Raw genomic sequence first — 19,891 nt, forward strand, 5'->3', positions numbered from 1 at the left:
TGTGTATTTTGTTTAAGGCTTCTCCTTGACGTGGGCCTGGTCTTGATGAGGGCCTGGTCTTGACGAGGGCCTGGTCTTGACGAGGGCCTGGTCTTGACGAGGGCCTGGTCTTGACGAGGGCCTGGTCTTGACGTGGGCCTGGTCTTGACGTGGGCCTGGTCTTGACGAGGGCCTGGTCTTGACGAAGGCCTGGTCTTGACGTGGGCCTGGTCTTGACGTGGACCTCGCCTTGACGAGGGCCTGGTCTTGACGAGGGCCTGGTCTTGACGAGGGCCTGGTCTTGACGTGGGCCTGGTCTTGACGTGGGCCTGGTCTTGACGAGGGCCTGGTCTTGACGTGAGCCTGGTCTTGACGAGGGCCTGGCCTTGACGTGGGCTTTGGAGCTTTGGACAGGGTGATAACGTGCATAGTCCATGGGTACATATTGATGTTTAGAACAGAACTAATGTAATTCATCGTTGAATTACTTCGTCTGCGTATCTGGGTCGTTTGAACGTGGGGCTCGAGTACCCCAATGATTACTTCGCCTGAGTGACATGATCTTAGGCAGCTTACTCAACTTGTGGCTACAGGTGGCCACGTTATTGATGATTGTACAGGTGTGCTGGTGCCCCGTGTGTGTGGCGTGTGGTACCCAGTGGTGTGACAGTGGTAATAGGTGGTGTGACAGTGGTAACAAGTGGTGTGACGTGTGGTATCGCGTAATGTTAAGGTTTGGTGTCCAACTGTGTGAGGTGCGTAACCAGTAGGTATGACAGTGGTATCCAGTGGCACGACAGGTGTTACCCAGTGGTGTGCAGTCAGTGGTGGAGGTGAGGCTCAGAAGAATTCGTAAGCTAAGTCCAGTTATCAGTAGAAACGGAATGCATCACACGGTCGATAGAGGCCACTAAGATGACTGAGCCAATGAAACGAATGAATTCAGGTGTGTACGACTACTACAGTGTGTGGATATTGAGCAGAACGTAACTGGACGATTAGGTTATGTCTCTTGGGGTTTGTCATGGCAGCAGGGGACGGTTCTTTACGATGGAGGTGGAGCATTGTGTTCATGTCTGTCGTTCATCATCCCTTGTGTGGTGATCTGGCAGACACCATTGTGTTCGGTATGTAATTATCGATATGTTCTGAAGCCGCAGGGAAATGCTTGACCGTCAGGTGTGACTAAGTAGTTAACAGACGGACCCGTTGAAGGTGCTGTGTGTAGGGACGCCATGGAAGGCACGGAGAAAAAGTACACGCCGCTCTTGAGCTGGTGGATACACCGCAGTGCGTCCAGCCCCTCGCTGGAACACAAGGCGGCGAGCAGGTCCTCCAGCCGGTCCCAGTTCAGAAAGTCCCGTCGAGAGAACGACAGGCAGCTTAAGTCATCAGAGGACCTGTACGAGAGGCCGAGAGGTATCGAAAAGGAGCTCAAATCATCCGAAGAACTCTTCCTCAAGTCGCTCGAGAACGACGGCGAAGTGAGGTCGTCGGAAGACCTGTCGGAGAGAGGCAAAGACCAGACGCTGTCCCCAGAAGTTACCGACGCGCCATCTCCACAGGCCAGTTACTCGAGCACTCCTCCTCAGGTCGTGTGTCCCCCGAACCTGGGGTCTTGACCGCCACGAACCCACACGAGCCGACCTCGATGAGCTCCCCGGACCTGAAGCAGAACCAGACGCCGGGGGAAGCGGAGGTGACGGTCGAGGAGGACGCGACCCGGGAACGAATGGTGCCTCCTGACGTGGAGACCCGAACGAAGAGCAAGAGGACCAGCAGCGGCGGGAGGAGGAAGCTAAGCCTCGGGTTCGGGAAGCTGAAGCATGCGGCAGAGAACAAGACACGAAGGAAAGAGCGGAAGGCAAGTCTTGGCCACAAGAACACGGAGTCTGACCGGAGCTTCTCGCCGGGGTACGACACGGTGGACAGCCAAGTCTACGGCATCGCTGGAGGCAGGTATTTCGATTTCGATTTCGGCGTCGAGAGGCGTCTGACGGAGAAGGGGAAGTCGTCATCCCCCATATACGATATTCTGACCCCCACGGAAATCTACGAGAGGAGGTCAACCTTCGCCAAGGCACAGAGGGAAGGCAACAAGGACGGAGTCCCTTGGCATTTGTCATCCTCCGAAAAGAACGGAACGACGTCCAAACAGGACACGTTTGGACAGAAGTCGTTCCCTGGGTAGACCAGGCAGACCCGAGACACGAGGCAGTCCAAGGGAGCTCAGGTCCCTGAGCAAGACTCAGGATTCCCGACACAGGACGTAGCTGGAGATGGATCAGGTCTCGCGGAGGCCAACTCTCTGGAAGAAGACACGGCCGCAAAGACGTCCACTCCATTACAAGGGAGAACATCTGGACCTAAGTTCGCAGGCACAGGACAGGACAGAGGACGTGAACAGGAGAACTTATCCTCCGAATTCTTGAAGATAGATGAACAGCCATCTGGCAGTGGACCGTCGACGGAAGAAGCGAATGAGGACGTGAAGGCTGAGGGGGAAGATGTGACTGGCTCCTTCGATGTGCCTAAACCACCACAGTCTGTCTACCAGGCACCTCCGCCGCCCGGACATATCACAGGTGAGGCAGTAGTTCCAGATACTCTACGGGATGACGGCGGTGCATTTGAAAACTGCAAACAGAGTGAAGAGCTGGGCGGGAAGAGCGAAAGCTTGGAGACCTCCGCCTCAGGCTTCCCAGACCGACCCCTTCCAACTCCACCGTCAGGAGACAGCAGAGAAGACGCCGCCAAACAGTCTGGTGTCAGCGAGGAGACCCTACCTTCAGGTGGCGACACGCCACACCTGGGCGCCCGCCGGACGAGGAGTGAGCAGCCGTCGACGCCCAGAGTCCTGAATAAACACCAGCAAGTGAAGCGGAGCAAGAGTGAACCGAAGATGCGACAGAGCGAGTACCATCCTCTGAACCTGGCGCTGAGCAGAGAGGAAGGCGACGCCATGCAGTCCATCCTGGACGATCACTTGTGCAAACACAACGTGAAGGTCATGCACGAGGCTGGCGTGGATGGAGCAGCGCTTTCAGGCACACACAGACCCGCCGTCAGGACGGGATCTAATGCGTCCACTGCATCCGCCGCCTCGTCCTTGGTGAGCTCTCATGCACGGACCGCTGACCTGCCGCTCTCCAGCGCCGCCGCCCCCGACGTAGCCCAACACGTATTGCCACTTTCGGGCCTCGAGAGTCTTCAGGACCCGCGGACCGGACTCGCTAACGGTCCAAGGCTTCCTGGTTCAAGTTTTCCCTCTTCTCGCGCCAGAAAACCGTCCGTCAAACCTGTGCCGCCTCCACGGTCGCCCTCGACCAAACTGACGAGTTCGTTGAGGCAAGGGTCCACTTCGAGTCATTCCTCGGCCTCTCCCAAAGTCTCCTCGCCCGTCCCGCCACCCCCATCGCACTCCGAGTCACCTCGAGGAGAGAACCAGCAGGTTCTACACCGGACCCACTCGCTCACCTCGGTCTTCCTCGTCCAAGACCCGTCCAGCCAGAAGGTCCAGCCTTACGCCTCCACCATAACGAACACCCAGACGTTTTCTCCCATTTTCCCGTACCAAGGACCGTCGCTGCCAGGGTCGGAGTTCGCCGCGGGTCGTCCGGCATTCCAGCATGGTCGTGACGGGTTGGCACCACCGCGGCAGCAACGACCTCAGCCGGGTTACGACCCGCGTCTGCCACCGAACCCCGCGTCGTTCGCCAGCCAGCAGAGGCCCGCCGTGCCGACGCCGGGGGTGGTGGTTCCTCCTCCTGCTCCCGTCATCGTAGGCGCCATCCCCAAGCAGCGCCGATGGTCGCTATCACTGTCTGAGGTGGCCCAGTACCAGGAGGCCACGGCCGGGGCCCCCGCCACGCCAGGCAACAACTACCGACACATAAGGGCAAGTTCCATACGCCACTACCCGGCCCAGAGACCCGCGCCCCGTTTCCTGACGGAGCGCGACGTGGCGAAGGCCGCCGTTAACAGGTGGGTGGCCGGTCGCTTGGCCCGATCCCCTCCGGAGGTTCAGTCGCTGTACGTCGGCCACCGATGGTCGTACAGTAGAGGTCACCCTCGCCGAGGCCCGCCCTCCATCATCCAGGAGGAACTGGAGGACGAGGTGTTCGAGACTTTCCCCCCGTCGAGAGCGCACCACAAACTCAAGGTATAACTCCAGAACTCAAGATGATGCTGTGTGGTTTGTGGGGAGTGTTGTGTGTCGTTGGTTTCTGTTCCTGCTTATGTCTTGTTCAAGGGTCAGCCATCATCATCATCATCATTATCTCTCTCTCTTTTCCTCTGTCATTCTCTCTCTTTTTCTCGTAAGTTCTCATAAGCAATAAGAGATCCCTATCTTCATGTCCTTCTCCTCACAGTCCTGAGGCGACTCGTGAGAGATATGTCACCCCACTTCCCGACTGACTGACTACCTCACATTCTCCTGTCTCTCTAACCCTCTCTCCTTTCTCACTCTTTCTCTCTCTATCTCTCGTATTTACTTTACCACTACAGAGAGATGAAAGTTTTATTTACCTTACTTTTTGCTCTCTCTCTCTCTCTCTCTCTCTCTCTCTCTCTCTCTCTCTCTCTCTCTCTCTCTCTCTCTCTCTCTCTCTCTCTCTCACACACACACACACACGAGATCCACCTTAAACACACAGAGGACAGCATCTGATCCTTAGTTGGCATTGAGATAGACAATCCGACTCGAAAGGGATGCAATCACTGTCTCCCGGAAGTCTCTCTCTCTCTCTCTCTCTCTCTCTCTCTCTCTCTCTCTCTCTCTCTCTCTCTCTCTCTCTCTCTCTCTCTCTCTCTCTCTCTCCTTTGAGCCAGTCCTGGTGCCTACCACCGGGCCCCGCCGCCCCTCTCCCCGGGAATGAAGTTGGACGTGCCCGGTTGCTGTGCAAACTCCGGACTTGCAAGTCTAGTCAGATGGCATTTCCTGGACGAAGGGGGGGGAGGAGATGGGGTGAACCCTACTGCCTCAGCTGTGACCCTTTTTGCCTCTCCTCTCTCCTGCTGTCACACACACACACACACACACACACACACACACACACACACACACACACACACATATGTATCGAACGGCCCTCACAGGGGCTGAGATACATATACATACACATGTATACATCCAGGATGCAATGAGACCCCGTGGTGTTGGTAACACGCTCCCTCTAAGCATTTCGGCCAACACCATCGTGGCGACGTGCGAGGGCCCGACCCAAGCCCTTGGGGAATAATGGCCTGGCCTCTTGACCTGACCCTTACTGGCCAGGTCGGAGGGCAGGTCACCACACCCAAGAGTCGCCAGTTTAAGGTCGAGGGTCGTAAGGTCGTGTTGAAGGGGTTCATGTGCGTGATTAGACACGTTAATTACATATTTGTGCTGTGCTCGTTGTACATGACCTCACATGTCCTTACGTCGTCCTCTGCAACTCCATCTCTCTCTGAGTCCCTTTGCCTAACTCGGTGCTCCATGAGTAGAGTTGTGGGGATTTTGACTCGCTCTGCCCACAGTGTTGTTATCAATGTTTCCTTCTTCCTCCCATCTCGTCCTGCTGTACTCGCTCCTTCCTTCCTTCCTTCGTGGCTGGATGGTTGGATGGATTTCTGCGTGTGTCTTCGTCTCTACGCGTCTTCGTCCGTCAGCCCTAAGATTGTCGAGGCTGGATGTACCCATGAGTCAACTCCTTCAACTGTGAATTGTACAGAACTTTCGCCTCAGTGTTCTTGCTCCCGGCCACAGAACTCCATTTCCCAATTCATGTTTCCATAGAAACTGCTAAGTTATATGTGTGTGTGTGTGTGTGTGTGTGTGTGTGTGTGTGTGTGTGTGTGTGTGTGTGTGTGTGTGTGTGTGGACAATGCAAACTAGATGGTTGACATGGGATTTGGTCATTCAGTCATCTCTCGTTAAGAGTTAATCAAAGTTTCTAACTATCTAACTACTGTCCGTGTTCACCGTTCGTGTTTTGTACCTGCTTAGAATGTACGCTACTTAGACTTTTTTAATGATAGTAATAATGATAATAAGGATAATGATAATTATGATAACAATAATAGTAATAGTAATGATAATAATAGTAATAATAATGATAATAATAATAATAACAATAATAATAATAATAATAATAATAATAATAATAATAATAATAATGCTAATAATAATAATAATTATTATTATTATTATTATTATTATTATTATTATTATTATCTTTACTATTATTATATAACCTTAGGACCCTCCTTTCTGGAGCTCCTGTATCTTCAAGGCTGCTCTACAATCAGTAGCAGGGAAGGGATGTATTCCATTTGGAACAACAAGTTCCTTAGCGAGACTGCACTCCATTTTTATCCATTGACGATGATACAGCCTCGCCTGAGATGGCATATTTTCACTCACGACGTAACCACACGCCGGCAGAGTCCGGTAACGCCTTCGCATCTCTGTGTAATACAGTTCCAGGATTCCTTTTACGATGGAGGATCCAGGAGTTTCCAGGTTGTATACACTCCATGGAGGATCCGGGGATGTGATAGACTCCACTGGAATTAATTTTTTCTTGGTTCGAGGGGAGGGATAGGGGGAAGAGTGGTCAGGTCTACATTACAGAGTGAGAGGAAGACAGCAATTCAATCCGTGACTCTTAAATTTCCTTGAAGTTCATATGAAGGGTTTACAGATTTCATCTGAATCTTGCCCCACAAAGTTCAGACCAGGCGCTTGTCTGGTGTTAGCTGGAGTGGCGTGGCACAGGTGAGTGTGCTGAGGCCTTCAACCTCACCTAACCTCTTCCTCTCCTCCTCCCCTACAGCAACAACCTCTTTTACTGGCCTTCAACCTCACCTAACCTAACTTAACCTCTCCTCCCCCTACAGCAACAACCTCTTTTACTGGTTGACCCCTCCTCCTCTAACCCGAGGAACCCCTTGGACTGGTTCACAAACTCCCACCCACCCCTCCACCTCATGCTGCCTATGCGCAGTGGAGGATCATATTTCATCCTAGTGTTGCCTCAGACATAACGGAGTCTTATCTACAGCGTCCTGCAGTTGCGGTGGATGTTGATGTTCACACGTAGTTCTCTTGTGTCCTCACTGTTAGCTCAGGCAGATTTGCTGCCGAGTGGCACAAGACGCGACGCATTTTTTATATAGATTATAGACAGCCTTGGCTTTGCTAGTGCTTGGCTTAAGTCCTTCATCCATTTATATATATATATATATATATATATATATATATATATATATATATATATATATATATATATATATATATCGAGTACGACTTTACCCCTCAAAGTACGACTACGTACACTTTGAGTACGACTCGACCTTGAGTGAGACGGCAACCCATCGCGTCGAAAGACTTCACCATCTTGAGTACGACCCCATACCCCCATCACGCAACGACTTTGAACCCCTCCAGCACAACAATTCAAAGCCTTCGAGTACGACGTCTTAAACTCTCTCTCTGTCTCGAGGACGACGACCAAACACCTCGACATTAAGCACAGCGATTACAAGCCCCTTCAAAATATGCCGACGCCATCGTCTTGGAGGCTTGAAGGGGTCGTATTGAAGGTGGCGTTAACATCCGTCGTCCTTGGAGGTGTTGTGAACGGCTCGTGCTGAAGGTGTTGAGGATTCATCAAGAGATCCAACCCTAAGGCGCCGGTGTGAAGGACGGGAGGTGGAGGAACTTAAGCTAACCATCTTGGTACAGCGGATGGTGGACAGTGACCCTCCCATCCTTCCAAGCCTCCTAATGTTTATGAAGACCATCCCAACCCAAGAACGTACACCCCCACCCTCTCCTGCAAGCCCATAGTGTTGTTGTATATAAGGTCGCTCTCCTGATACTACTGAAAGAGGAGAGTCGGCCGTTAGCGCTAGCCTGATCAACAGAGGAGTTGGTATACCATTGTATGTGTCTGATACCATACCAAGGATCGTATGTGTATAACGGAGTCTTACTGTACATATTTTTCTTATGTTCTCTTGATGTCCGAAGTGAATTGTGTTTTTTTTTTTGTCTTTTTTTTCTCATGAGACTGAATATTTGAGACATAACTGGTTTGCATGCTAATGTTTTACGTAACAGCTATTTTTGATGAATCTAGTGGAACAGATTTTTCTTAGATGATACACCTACGCATATATATATATATATATATATATATATATATATATATATATATATATATATATATATATATATATATATATATATATATATACGCACACAAACCCACGCATACACACACACACACACACACACGCACACACACTTGGTGTTAGACTAGTATGTAACTTATATAAGTTTTAAGTTTGTAAGTAATTCCGCATATATGCCCAGAAAATGACTACCTTTTCATAACAGCATTGGATACAGCTTTCATTGCCTTCCATACACAGAGACCCAAAAAACTTCATTTTTAACACATTTTTTTTTTTCAAATAGAAAATCCTTCTCTCTCTCTCTCTCTCTCTCTCTCTCTCTCTCTCTCTCTATATATATATATATATATATATATATATATATATATATATATATATATATATATATATGCGGAAGATAATACTAAATCTTAAGTTTAGTCTTTAATCGTGTTTTAGTTATAAGTTACTGTAAGATGAATGTGTGTATTGACCATGTTAGATGTTATAAGTGGACAGTGTTGTGATGATTTTGACATGTCATTTTGTCTGTCGGTCCGGGTTGAGTGACCTGCGTGTCTTGGTGTACATTTTGATATCGTGTTCATATTGAGAATGACGATTCGTCTCCTCAGTGATTACCATATACTAATTTGTGGTCACGTTTCTTCTTTGCATGTGCCTGCCTGCCTCCTTCGCCCCCCCTTGCCACGTGAACTCCGCCGCCTCCTCCCACCACCACAACGGCTCCACTTTACACCCTCTGGTACGCCGTGTGTGTGTGTGTGTGTGTGTCTGTGTGCCTGTGTCCCATGTGTACGCCGCTGGTGTTGTCACGCCTCGTGGGGTATACGCCCTGGGACATACGCCTCTCCCTCCCTCCCCCCAACACCTTGACTTAAATAAAAACCTTTTGTATATATATATATCATCCACGTACACTAACGTCCCCATCATACACGCACCCTCACTCTCATGTGTTCCCTCCTTGTACGTACACGTACGCAACACTCATACGCACACATCCGTAACGCGGACGGCGGCACAGACGAAAAGCTCGAGCGACTCTGATCATTCCGTGGGCGGCCTGCGGACGGCCTCGCTGGATCGCTTGGGGCGCAGGTCGCACGTGCACCCGGCCGCCCACGCCCACGCCCACACCCCTCACTACACGCTGCCCAGGCGGCCCCAGAACACCCAGAGGTACTCCCAGTCACAGTCGAAGGTAAGTTCCTCTCCTGCTCTCGTACTGGGGTACCTCGGTACTCACTGCTCCTGCCGGAGTGACGCACGCACTCTCACTCTGACGAAGGTAAGTGTCGTGTCGGAGTTTCATCTCCAGGAGTCTTATATTAAGATCAGATATTCCTTTTTCTTTTTCTATGTGTAATTTGTGTAAGATGTTTGCTAAAGACGACCGTAAGTGTCTTGGCATGCCGGTGAGACACTGGAAGAAGAGGAGGAGGTGTTTGTTGAAAAGGATGGGTTTAAGATTGTATTTTTGACGAGGTGGTGCCCTGAGGTCCACTCTACCACCGGTCTTTGACTGTGTTGGCTGACGTGTCCGACCTCGTACGAAGCCAATCTGGTGTTTTGCCACGAAGGCCATGAACGACTCTGGCCTGGTATTGAGTGAACGCCTCGTGTGTAGCCCAAGAAGCACGGCAGACGCCCCTGGAGGGATCACATGATGTGATGTGATCTCCGGTCCACAAGCGGCTGATTTACTGTGCGCTCCCTCATCGGTGTCTGCCCAAGTGAAGACGTTCATACTTTACAAAGTTGCCTTTCCCAGCATTTTTTATTTTAAGCTCGTAAGGCCCATAACTCTGGATTTTTGTCTTGAGTTATGACACTTAAAATGTTAAAGGTTTATCCCGGAACTTGACCCCTCTGCCCGTGAGGCTTAATGATGCCGAGGTTTTTGGTGTTTTGCAAATGCGTTGTTCTGCAGGCGACTCGAGTGTTCAACGGGACGCACCGTTAAGGATTGGTGTTGGATCTTAGCGATGTGCTGTTGAAGATGAGTTCTGGAAGTCTTCCGGGTAGGACGACCCGGCCCTTCTACGGGAGGGTAAGGCCCCCAGAGCACGACGGTACGGCCCTTCTACGGGAGGGTAAGGCCCCCAGAGCACGACAGTGCGGCCCTTGCGTATGATAGCCTGGCCCTTGAGGGTTCACGTCAAGGCCAGACCATGCACAAGAGTCGTCCATTGATGCTACAGTGGCCTTACTGTCGTGACGAAGGGTCGTCCCGTCGTCGCGGTGAAGGGTCGTCCCGTCGTCGTGGTGAAGGGTCGTCCCGTCGTCGCGGTGAAGGGTCGTCCCGTCGTCGTGGTGAAGGGTCGTCCCGTCGTGGTGAAGGGTCGTCCCGTCGTCGTGGTGAAGGGTCGTCCCGTCGTCGTGACGAAGGGTCGTCCCGTCGTCGTGCTGAAGAAGAAGTTAGTTTCTCTTTTTTTCCGGTGGGAGTAAAACTTGGGGGAGTGAGAGAGAGCGCGCGTCACATCTGGGGGAGGAGGAGGAGGGAACAGCTGAATTCCAAAACTTAATATTCGGAAGAAAAACTGCTGACGAAGGCGCGGGTGGGGGGTGGAGGGAGAAAATCCGAGAGGAACGCTGATGAAGTCCGGTGCGGGCGGGCCTCCTCCAGGAGGGAGGGAGCCGAGAGACTGGAAGGTTTTCCTGAGGTAAACTTTGGCTCTCGTTAACTGGACATGTGGTCGGTCAGTAGCCGCCCACCCCCGCCGCCCCTTACTCCCTCAAGGCCTCTACCGCCTTGGTTGACCATCAGACTTTACCCTTACGTCACTGAAGGCCTTTTGTGGTAATTAAAAGCTTGATTAGTCGTAGCGATTGAAGGGGTTGTGTCCCGTTGACGAAGGGGTTGAGCGCCCACCTTGTTGGAGCCTGTGGTGTCCGCAGCTGTAGTAACAGAGTTAGGGTAGGGTGACTGGGCATCTCTACCACCACCACAAGTACCACAGCAACCACAGCCACAACCACAACCACCACAACCACCACAACCCTCCTGTATTAGCACAGTTCCTGCGAGGCCTCTGTTGCCTGGAGGGTGGCCAGAGTGGTAGTTCATACTGGTGATTAGGGTGGTTGTTAACTGGCCAGAGTGGTAGTTCATACTGGTGATTAGGGTGGTTGTTAACTGGCGCGAGTGGTCGTTGTTACTGGTGATTATACTGGGTAGTACGGGTGAGAGATGCTGTGTACAGGCAATTATAGTGAATTATAGCAAATGTGAGAGTGACCCAAGCATAGTGAATACCAGCAAGCGTGAAGGTGTTGTGTCCAGCGAACATTGCTTGACCCCATATGTTGGGAAGGATCACAATTGAGCGCGTGATCAAATATATTCCTATGAGTCCACGGGGGAAAATGAAACACGATAAGTTCCCAAGTGCACTTTCGTGTCGTAATCACATCATCAGGGGAGATACAAGAGAGAAATATAACAGTGAATTAATGTACATCGAAGAGACGCCGTTTGGTAGAAAAGTGACTATATATATATATATATATATATATATATATATATATATATATATATATATATATATATGTGTGTGTGTGTGTGTGTGTGTGTGTATAAATTAGCCACTGGGAAGGCACCTCACCTTTCCATATGGTGTGGGAATAATGTCTTTAACACGTCATATTCAGCACCCTCCCAGTGTGTCTGTTTCATCCCTATTTTTATTTGAGTGTAATTAAGGTAATTTAGGATCACTTAAACAGGTGTGGGTAAGGGCCGAAGGGTCGGTCTGGATTGTGCTTTAATTCAGAGGGGGGAAAAGAAATAAGAGAGTTGATTGACGATGATCAAAGTAGACATAAAGCAACGCGACACAGTGCGTGCGTCCAGGGCTGACCCCCTGCGCAATTACCGGACGCTTGACCCTGTCTGAGCAAACACAGGCGGAGGGGGGTGGAAGGGTAATTGACTTGTGCAAGGCACATGCTCCCTTGAGGGCCAGACGAATGTACAGGAACGATCTCCCTAGGCCACTCACTGCTCAGGTGGCCACTCACTGCTCAGGTGGTCACTTACTGCTCAGGAGGTCACTCAGATAGCCGTTGGAGAGGAGCCACGTGTGAGGGGGGGGGGGCCGTTCCACAAGAGTCGCTGAACAGGGTCACTTCTACATGGTCGTTGCTCAGGAGTCATATTTTCGTTGCTGCTGCACAGGAGCCATAGTGGCTAGTCACTGCGCAGGAGCCATAGTGGCTAGTCACTGCGCAGGAGCCATAGTGGCTAGTCACTGCGCAGGAGCCATAGTGGCTAGTCACTGCGCAGGAGTCGTGGTGGATGATCATTGCACAGGAGCCATAGTGGCTGGTCACTGCACAGGAGCCAAATGAAAGGGTCACTGCACTGGAGCTATGTGAGATGTTCACTGCACGGGAGGCACAACGCATACCCACTGCACAGTTGCTTTGTCACTGCACAGGATCATCTTGAAGCGTTGCTCAGGAACGTCATCAGTGACTGCACAGTGATCAACACGAGATGAATGACTTGATTACTGTGAGGGATCACTGCACAGTGTCGCGCATCCATGCCAGGCACTGCACAGGAATCAAAGTGGAAAGACCACTTCACCGTTGAACATTTCAGTCGACAGTAACCCTCGTTGAACAGTCGATGCGCAGTGATGGGGGCCTCGGTAAGGAGTCGTTGAGCATTTAAGTGCACAGTTTAGCGCTGTTTGCAGCCACTGCTCAGTGCCATATGGACGCCCATCACACGGGAATGGCCACGGACGGGTCTGCAGTAGGCCATTTGATTTTAATGACCCCTCCAGCGAGCGAGGAGGGGTAGGTATCGGCCGAGGGCAATCAGAACAGACTAATGTCTCTGAACATTTTATGCCACAGCGGTGTAGCGACCAGGTCGACAAGGACGCCTTCAGGAGGGCATGGACTCCAGGCTCCCGTCATATATGTATTTTGTCCACACCACCCCCGACCCCACCACACGGTGCGTGTAAATGAAGGGGGATGGCTTGGCTCCCTCCCTCCCTCCTTCCTTCCTCCCTCCCCTCAGATGTCCTTCAGGAAGGGGCGAGTCCCTCATCATTCCCCCACACCATGAGGAGGGTTCACGCCGCCTCGCCTCGCTCACCCCGGCGACGCATGATTTTCCCCCGGGACGTCGTCACGCAAATTTTTCCCGGGGGCTCCTACTCCTCAGCTCTGGTATAATGGAGCAGCCGAACCCAGGTATTGAAGCTCGCGACCTTAAATGACGGCGCAAATGACCTTAGATTACTGTGCAAATTGCCCCCAAACGAGGCCTCCTGCAGCGCTGGTGTGTCGTGCAAGTGGTCCTGACTTACGGCATTGCCCTGAGGGACGTATTTTATAAGATTTCTGATGATATAGCCCTCGGGGACCTATTGCACAAGGGCTTGGGATATTATAGGATATCCCTCCGGGATATATATTGTAAAAGGGCCCTGATAGGGTCTCTCTGGGATCTATTTTGTAAGGGCCTTTATGATATAGCCCTCGGGGACCTATTCTTCAAGGGCTCTGATGTTATAGTACAACCGCAGACTTGTTGTATAACCCTCATGGACCTTTTCCACAAGGGCCCTGATGATATACCTCCCCACAGGGACCAGTTCTACAAGGGCCCTGATGATATACCTCCCCCAGGGACCAGTTCTACAAGGGCCCTGATGATATACCTCCCCAAGGGACCAGTTATACCAACTCTCCCATATTATAATGCCTTACAAGCCCCTTCTGTGTGGCTCCGACGGTCATATCTGGTGGCGGAGATGGTGCTCAAGGGTAGCAGGATATTACTTACGCTCTCGCCTGCGTTGTCTCTGCTCAGCGTGGTGGTGCGGAGGGCATGCGCCTGTTCCCTCCCTCTGTTGCAGGCGACGTGCAGACGCTCACACCACCTCCTCGGTCGCGACGGTGCGTCACACGGGTGGGATGGTCGTAGTCACTGACCTGACGGGTCAGGTCGGAGTCCAGTGGGCGGCACCTCTTGCCCGAGCGTCGCGCCGTCGTGCTGAGTCAAGGGTCGTGTCGTCGGGCTGAGTCAAGGGTCGTGTCGTCGGGCTGAGTCAAGGGTCGTGTCGTCGGGCTGAGTCAAATGTCGTACCGTCGTGCTCAAGGGTCGTACTGTTGTGCTCAAGAATCGTTTACGTCGTGCTCAAGGGTCGTACCGTCGTGCTCAAGGATCGTACCGTCGTGCTCGAGGGTCGTACCGTCGTGCTCAAGGATCGTACCGTCGTGCTCGAGGGTCGTACCGTCGTGCTCGAGGGTCGTACCGTCGTGTGCAAGGAGCAAGATCGTGTTGCTGTGAACCAGCCATGTGCAAGACCTGGAGTAACATTGTCGTTAGTTAAATTATTCTCATTTTTATGTCCAAGTTTTGGTATGTAAATGAAGGCTTTCCTTCGTCCACAAAGAAGTATCCCCTTGTGCACGACGGTACGACCCTCGAGCACGACGGTACGACCCTCGAGCACGACGGTACGACCCTCGAGCACGACGGTACGACCCTTTGAGCACGACGGTACGACCCTTTGAGCACGACGGTACGACCCTTGAGCACGACGGTATGACCCTTTAGCACGACGGTACGACCCTCGAGCACGACGGTACGATCCTTGAGCACGACGTTACGGCCCTCGAGCACAACGGTACGACCCTTAAACACGACGGAACGACCCTTGAGCACGACGGTGCGACTCTTGAACACGACGGGACGACCCTTGAGCACGACAGCACAACACTGGGGTATGAGGGCGTGACCTTGGGTTATATGAGGGGACACTTCCTGTACTTGTTAACTTAGGGCTGATCTAGTGATGTTAATTAGGCCAGCGTCGTATCAGCCTGGGCAGCTGGTCCTTAGCCAGCTAAGCTGGGGGGGTCTTCACCAGCCAGGGGTCAACAGAGGCAAACTTTGAAAAATTATCTCAAAGCTTAGAAACGAGATTATGTCGGGCTGAGTTTTGTGTGTGTGTGTGTGGGACGGGCGGGGCGTCTTCATCCTGCAGTGCTGTTTCACGGCGGTGCATCACTGCTGGACTCAACGGTGACGCAGGACAGGGCGTCTTCATCCTGCAGTGCTGTTTCACGGCGGTGCATCACTGCTGGACTCAACGGTGTTGCAAGACAGGGCGTCTTCTTCCTGCAGTGCTGTTTCACAGCTGTGCCTCACTGCGAGACTCAGCGGTGACGCAGGACTGGGCGTCTTCATCCTGCAGTGCTGTTTCACGGCGGTGCATCACTGCTGGACTCAACGGTGACGCAAGACTGGGCGTCTTCATCCTGCAGTGCTGTTTCACAATGGTAGGTCATATTCTGGTGACCCAATGGCAGTGTAGGGGGTGGTGGGTAGGTCATGACCTGGTGACCTACCATTGGGAGGGAGAGGGTCTGTATATTTCGGTCGATGTTACAGTTTCTTTTTAGCGTTAATACGCCTGCCGGAAGAAGAAAACGAATTGTGGGGGGAAACTCACAGACAGAAAATGGCGAAATGATTGAGGGGGTAGCGGCTTACCCTGTGGCGCGGTGTTCGGCCGGAGGTTCACAGGGGCAGCCGAGGTAAGGCGGGAGGGGGGTGGGAGAGGAGGATTGTGACGGAGGCAAGACCTTCCATCACTGTCTCGTGCAATACACTGGCCGGGGCCCCCAGCCTGACGTGGAAATATCGACGGTGAGGCTTGATGGATAGACGGAGGACTGGTGTGGCGATGATGGTGGTGGTGGTGGTGGTGGGGAAAGGGAACCAGATGGAGGCGTCATTGAGTCTCTCTCTCTCTCTCTCTCTCTCTCTCTCTCTCTCTCTCTCTCTCTCTCTCTCTCTCTCTCTCTCTCCCACGCGTTGTGGCAACGCCACACTCCCTCCCTCCCTCACTCTCACCCTCACCCCGACCCTCCTCAACACTGACTCGTTAAGTCAGAGGACGTGCTCTACAGGTGCGTGGCTGAGCCAGACCGACGAATCCGTAGTACAAAGGACGTACAAAGGGAATTTTCAAAAGAATAACGGACCATTGACGTACAAAGGGAATTTTCAAAAGGGTGACGGACCACTTTGGTCCGTTCGAGACTGGTTGTGATAGTGGAAGAGAGATGAACATCACAGATCAGTGTGGTAAGAGGAGACACAAGTACATATTACAGATAGGAAGACATTGTATAAACTTCCCTTTTAGCTAAAGAGGCGTTAGAGAATGTTACTCGTGGATGTGAGGCGAAGTACTTATTCAAGTCCATTATGACACGTATCTGTGGCACTGCTTTCAACCACTCTGACTGGGAGATCCTTCCGTACGTTAATCAAAAGCCAGTCGAAGAAAAACGTACTTCGACTCATTCGAGGTGAAACGTATGTCCCTTTATGTTCGTATCCAAGAGTACGAGTGCGATCACACGCCTCTCTCTCCCAGTGTAAGTCGTGGGATCGATATTATCTTGTCAACTCTTATCAAGGAGTCCCTCCAACACACACACGGGTAAAGACGTGTTACATGTATGCAAAGTTCATAGACGGGGCGACGCGAGTGTAAGACTCCCTCCTCGTCACACACAACACAGTAACCACTTACACTGGAGGGGATTTTAGATACGTCATGACGAGAGGGATTCATGGAGGCATGTCTGTTGAGTGGGCTGTACGGGGAAGTTTCTCATGACATCAGGTCACTGAAGACGCTAGGATGACGAAGGGGAGGAGGAACTGAAACGCCATCACTGCTGGATCTTATCTCCACATTATCTTGCACAGATGTTGAGAACATTATCTATGATACAGCTGTTGCAAGATGTGATCCTTGTAACGCTCAGGTCTGACCCAGTGGGGAATGGTAATGTTTAGAAAAGGAGAGAGAGGGAGAGCGGAGGTGAGACAGGACCTGGATGCGTTTTGAATGTGGGCACTGGACACACTTCAGCAGTTTGGGTGGTAACGTGAATGTGGAAGGTTCAGTGGCCAGGAACCTGGGCTTTGTTGGAAGAGGTTCAAAGTTCCCAAGTGCACTTTCGTGTAATAATCACATCATCAGGGGAGAGACAAGAGAGAAATATAACAGTCAGCTGATATGCATCGAAGAGACGAAGCTAGGACGCCATTTGGTAAACATGTGATTGTCCAAAACATGTGTTCGGTGAAATGTACAACGAAGGAGGAGGAGGAGGTACGTGGGTACCTCGAACTTAAGTACAGAGGGAAGGTTAAGAAAAGGAAGGGGAGGAATGGTTGAATAAAAGGAAGGGGAGGAATGGTTGAATAAAAGGAAGGGGAGGAATGGTTGAATAAAAGGAAGAGGAGGAATGGTTGAATAAAAGGAAGGGGAGGAATGGTTGAATAAAAGATGTCAAAAGCAAAGGAGCTTTGAGATGTTTAGGGGAGAATATGGTGGCTCCTGTCCTGCCAGCCAGTGTTTGCAAGGTAGAAGAGAGCAAGTTTAGCAGAGTAAGAAAGGAGGGACATAGAAACTGTGAAAACATTATTGTGGACAAGACAGAAGAAAATGGAGAAATTTTCCATTGTGTGTGTGTGTGTGTGTGTGTGTGTGTGTGTGTGTGTGTGTGTGTAAAATTGAAGGCGTGCAATGCTTCATATAATAGTATTTTGTGTTTTCTGAACAGAGGCTTCTTAAGTAGAGAGGCAGTACTTGAATTTAAATATGTAAATACGACTTATCAGAGAGGAAGGCTAGATCGCCACCGAGAATGAAAATATGTCTTAACTAGAAAGGTTTGAGCTCCTGTGTTGTAAAAGTTGTCCCCCCCCTCCCTCAAGTTTGTGCCGAAGTTGAAGATGGGTTGAGGATGGTCGTTGGGGGGGGGGGGAGAGAGAGAGAGAGAGAGAGAGAGAGAGAGAGAGAGAGAGAGAGAGAGAGAGAGAGAGGGAGGAAGGAAGGGGGCAAGATGGCGCGGCGACTCGCGAGCAAAGTTGGCTACCAGCTGTGATTAAAACTTGCTGGTATTAACTGAACAACCAATTCGGTTTTGAGAGAGAGAGAGAGAGAGAGAGAGAGAGAGAGAGAGAGAGAGAGAGAGAGAGAGAGAGAGAGAGAGAATCTATTCCGTACGACCGATCAAAGATGCGGACTTGGAAATGAACCAGCAGATGACATTTTTTTTTTTTTTTCTCGTTGAAGTTTATACGTCGGGAACTGGTTGTTTCCTGGTTCGTGTGAGGCCGAGCTGGCTCGCCGAGGGCGGGGACACACACACACACACACACACACACACACCCTGTGTGGAGCGGTGGTACAGAGGGCGTGCACCTTCATGACATGTCTCACTACTCATATTGAACCCTCATGAACACCACCGCCCGGCCTTAGGGTGTGATAAGGGCCTGATGGGCCTTGGACCGTCCCCCTTCAGAGAGATAAGCCCAAGGCTTGGCCCTCATACGCATGGGTCGTACCCCTTGTGTTCAGAAAGGTCGTCCCCTCGTGTTCAGTAAGGTCGTACCTTCGTGTTCAAGGGGATGGATGAACACCCCTCTCCTCACCCGCTGAACACGACGGTACAGAGAGGACAATATGGTCCCGTGTAGTGATCATGATGACGTGTTCAATCTCGGTAATATTATTGCACCCGCGCGCGTCGTTCGAGGACGATGACCATCCTTCCGGATGGCCCGGAGATCAGATGAGGGAGGGGTCTCGGGAATGGTCGACTTGGGCACCGACTGGTTGTTGAGGCCCTAACGACTGTTGGAATGGATCAGAGGGCCATTAACATAAACTTTGAAGGTTAATATTAGAACGAAGAGGTTAACCCTGCAACCCAGCGGGGGATATTACGGTTTGAGGAAATATGACCCATTTCTCTGGCCATGTCTCCAGGGGAACCATTTTTTATGTGAGATTCTAAGTGAAGTCTCCCAGCAGCACCGGCGATATTGGCAGTTGAGATAATGGAAATAGAAATATATGATCTGATACACGGATACATTTTTTTTCTCCCCCAGGAATAACCAGGCCATACGGGAATGGGAACTCCTGGAGTGGATGAGGAGGAAGAAACTGGAGCGAATGGGAATGCTTTTTGAGTGAGTGTGTGTGTGTGTGTGTGTGTGTAAAATTGAAGGCGTGCAATGCTTAATATAATAGTATTTTGTGTTTTCTGAACAGAGGCTTCTTAAGTAGAGAGGCAGTACTTAAATGTAAATATGTAAATACGACTTATCAGAGAGGAAGGCTAGATCGCCACCGAGAATGAAAATATAAGTCTTAACTAGAAAGGTTTGAGCTCCTGTGTTGTAAAAGTTGTCCCCCCCCTCCCCCAAGTTTGTGCCGAAGTTGAAGATGGGTTGAGGATGGTCGTTGGGGGAGAGAGAGAGAGAGAGAGAGAGAGAGAGAGAGAGAGAGAGAGAGAGAGAGAGGAAGGGGGCAAGATGGCGCGGCGACTCGCGAGCAAAGTTGGCTACCAGCTGTGATTAAAACTTGCTGGTATTAACTGAACAACCAATTCGGTTTTGAGAGAGAGAGAGAGAGAGAGAGAGAGAGAGAGAGAGAGAGAGAGAGAGAGAGAGAGAGAGAGAGAATCTATTCCGTACGACCGATCAAAGATGCGGACTTGGAAATGAACCAGCGGATGACATTTTTTTTTTTTCTCGTTGAAGTTTATACGTCGGGAACTGGTTGTTTCCTGGTTCGTGTGAGGCCGAGCTGGCTCGCCGGGGGCGGGGACACACACACACACACACACACACACACCCTGTGTGGAGTGATGGAGCGTG

General features: G+C 51.1%; 1 protein-coding gene across 1 annotated transcript in view; it reads left to right on the top strand.

Annotated features, from left to right (window-relative positions):
* Positions 1-213: 213 nt before the first annotated feature.
* The window catches only part of LOC139751828 (uncharacterized), a 1,080,599-nt gene continuing 1,060,921 nt past the window's right edge, over positions 214-19,891 (top strand). Inside the window, 3 exon segments of the mRNA XM_071667449.1 lie at positions 214-1,597; positions 1,600-4,141; positions 9,191-9,367. Coding sequence (XP_071523550.1) covers positions 1,215-1,597; positions 1,600-4,141; positions 9,191-9,367 — 3,102 coding nt within the window. The 5' untranslated portion in view covers positions 214-1,214.

Source organism: Panulirus ornatus, chromosome 12, assembly GCF_036320965.1.
Source record: "Panulirus ornatus isolate Po-2019 chromosome 12, ASM3632096v1, whole genome shotgun sequence".
Lineage (NCBI taxonomy): Eukaryota > Metazoa > Arthropoda > Malacostraca > Decapoda > Palinuridae > Panulirus > Panulirus ornatus.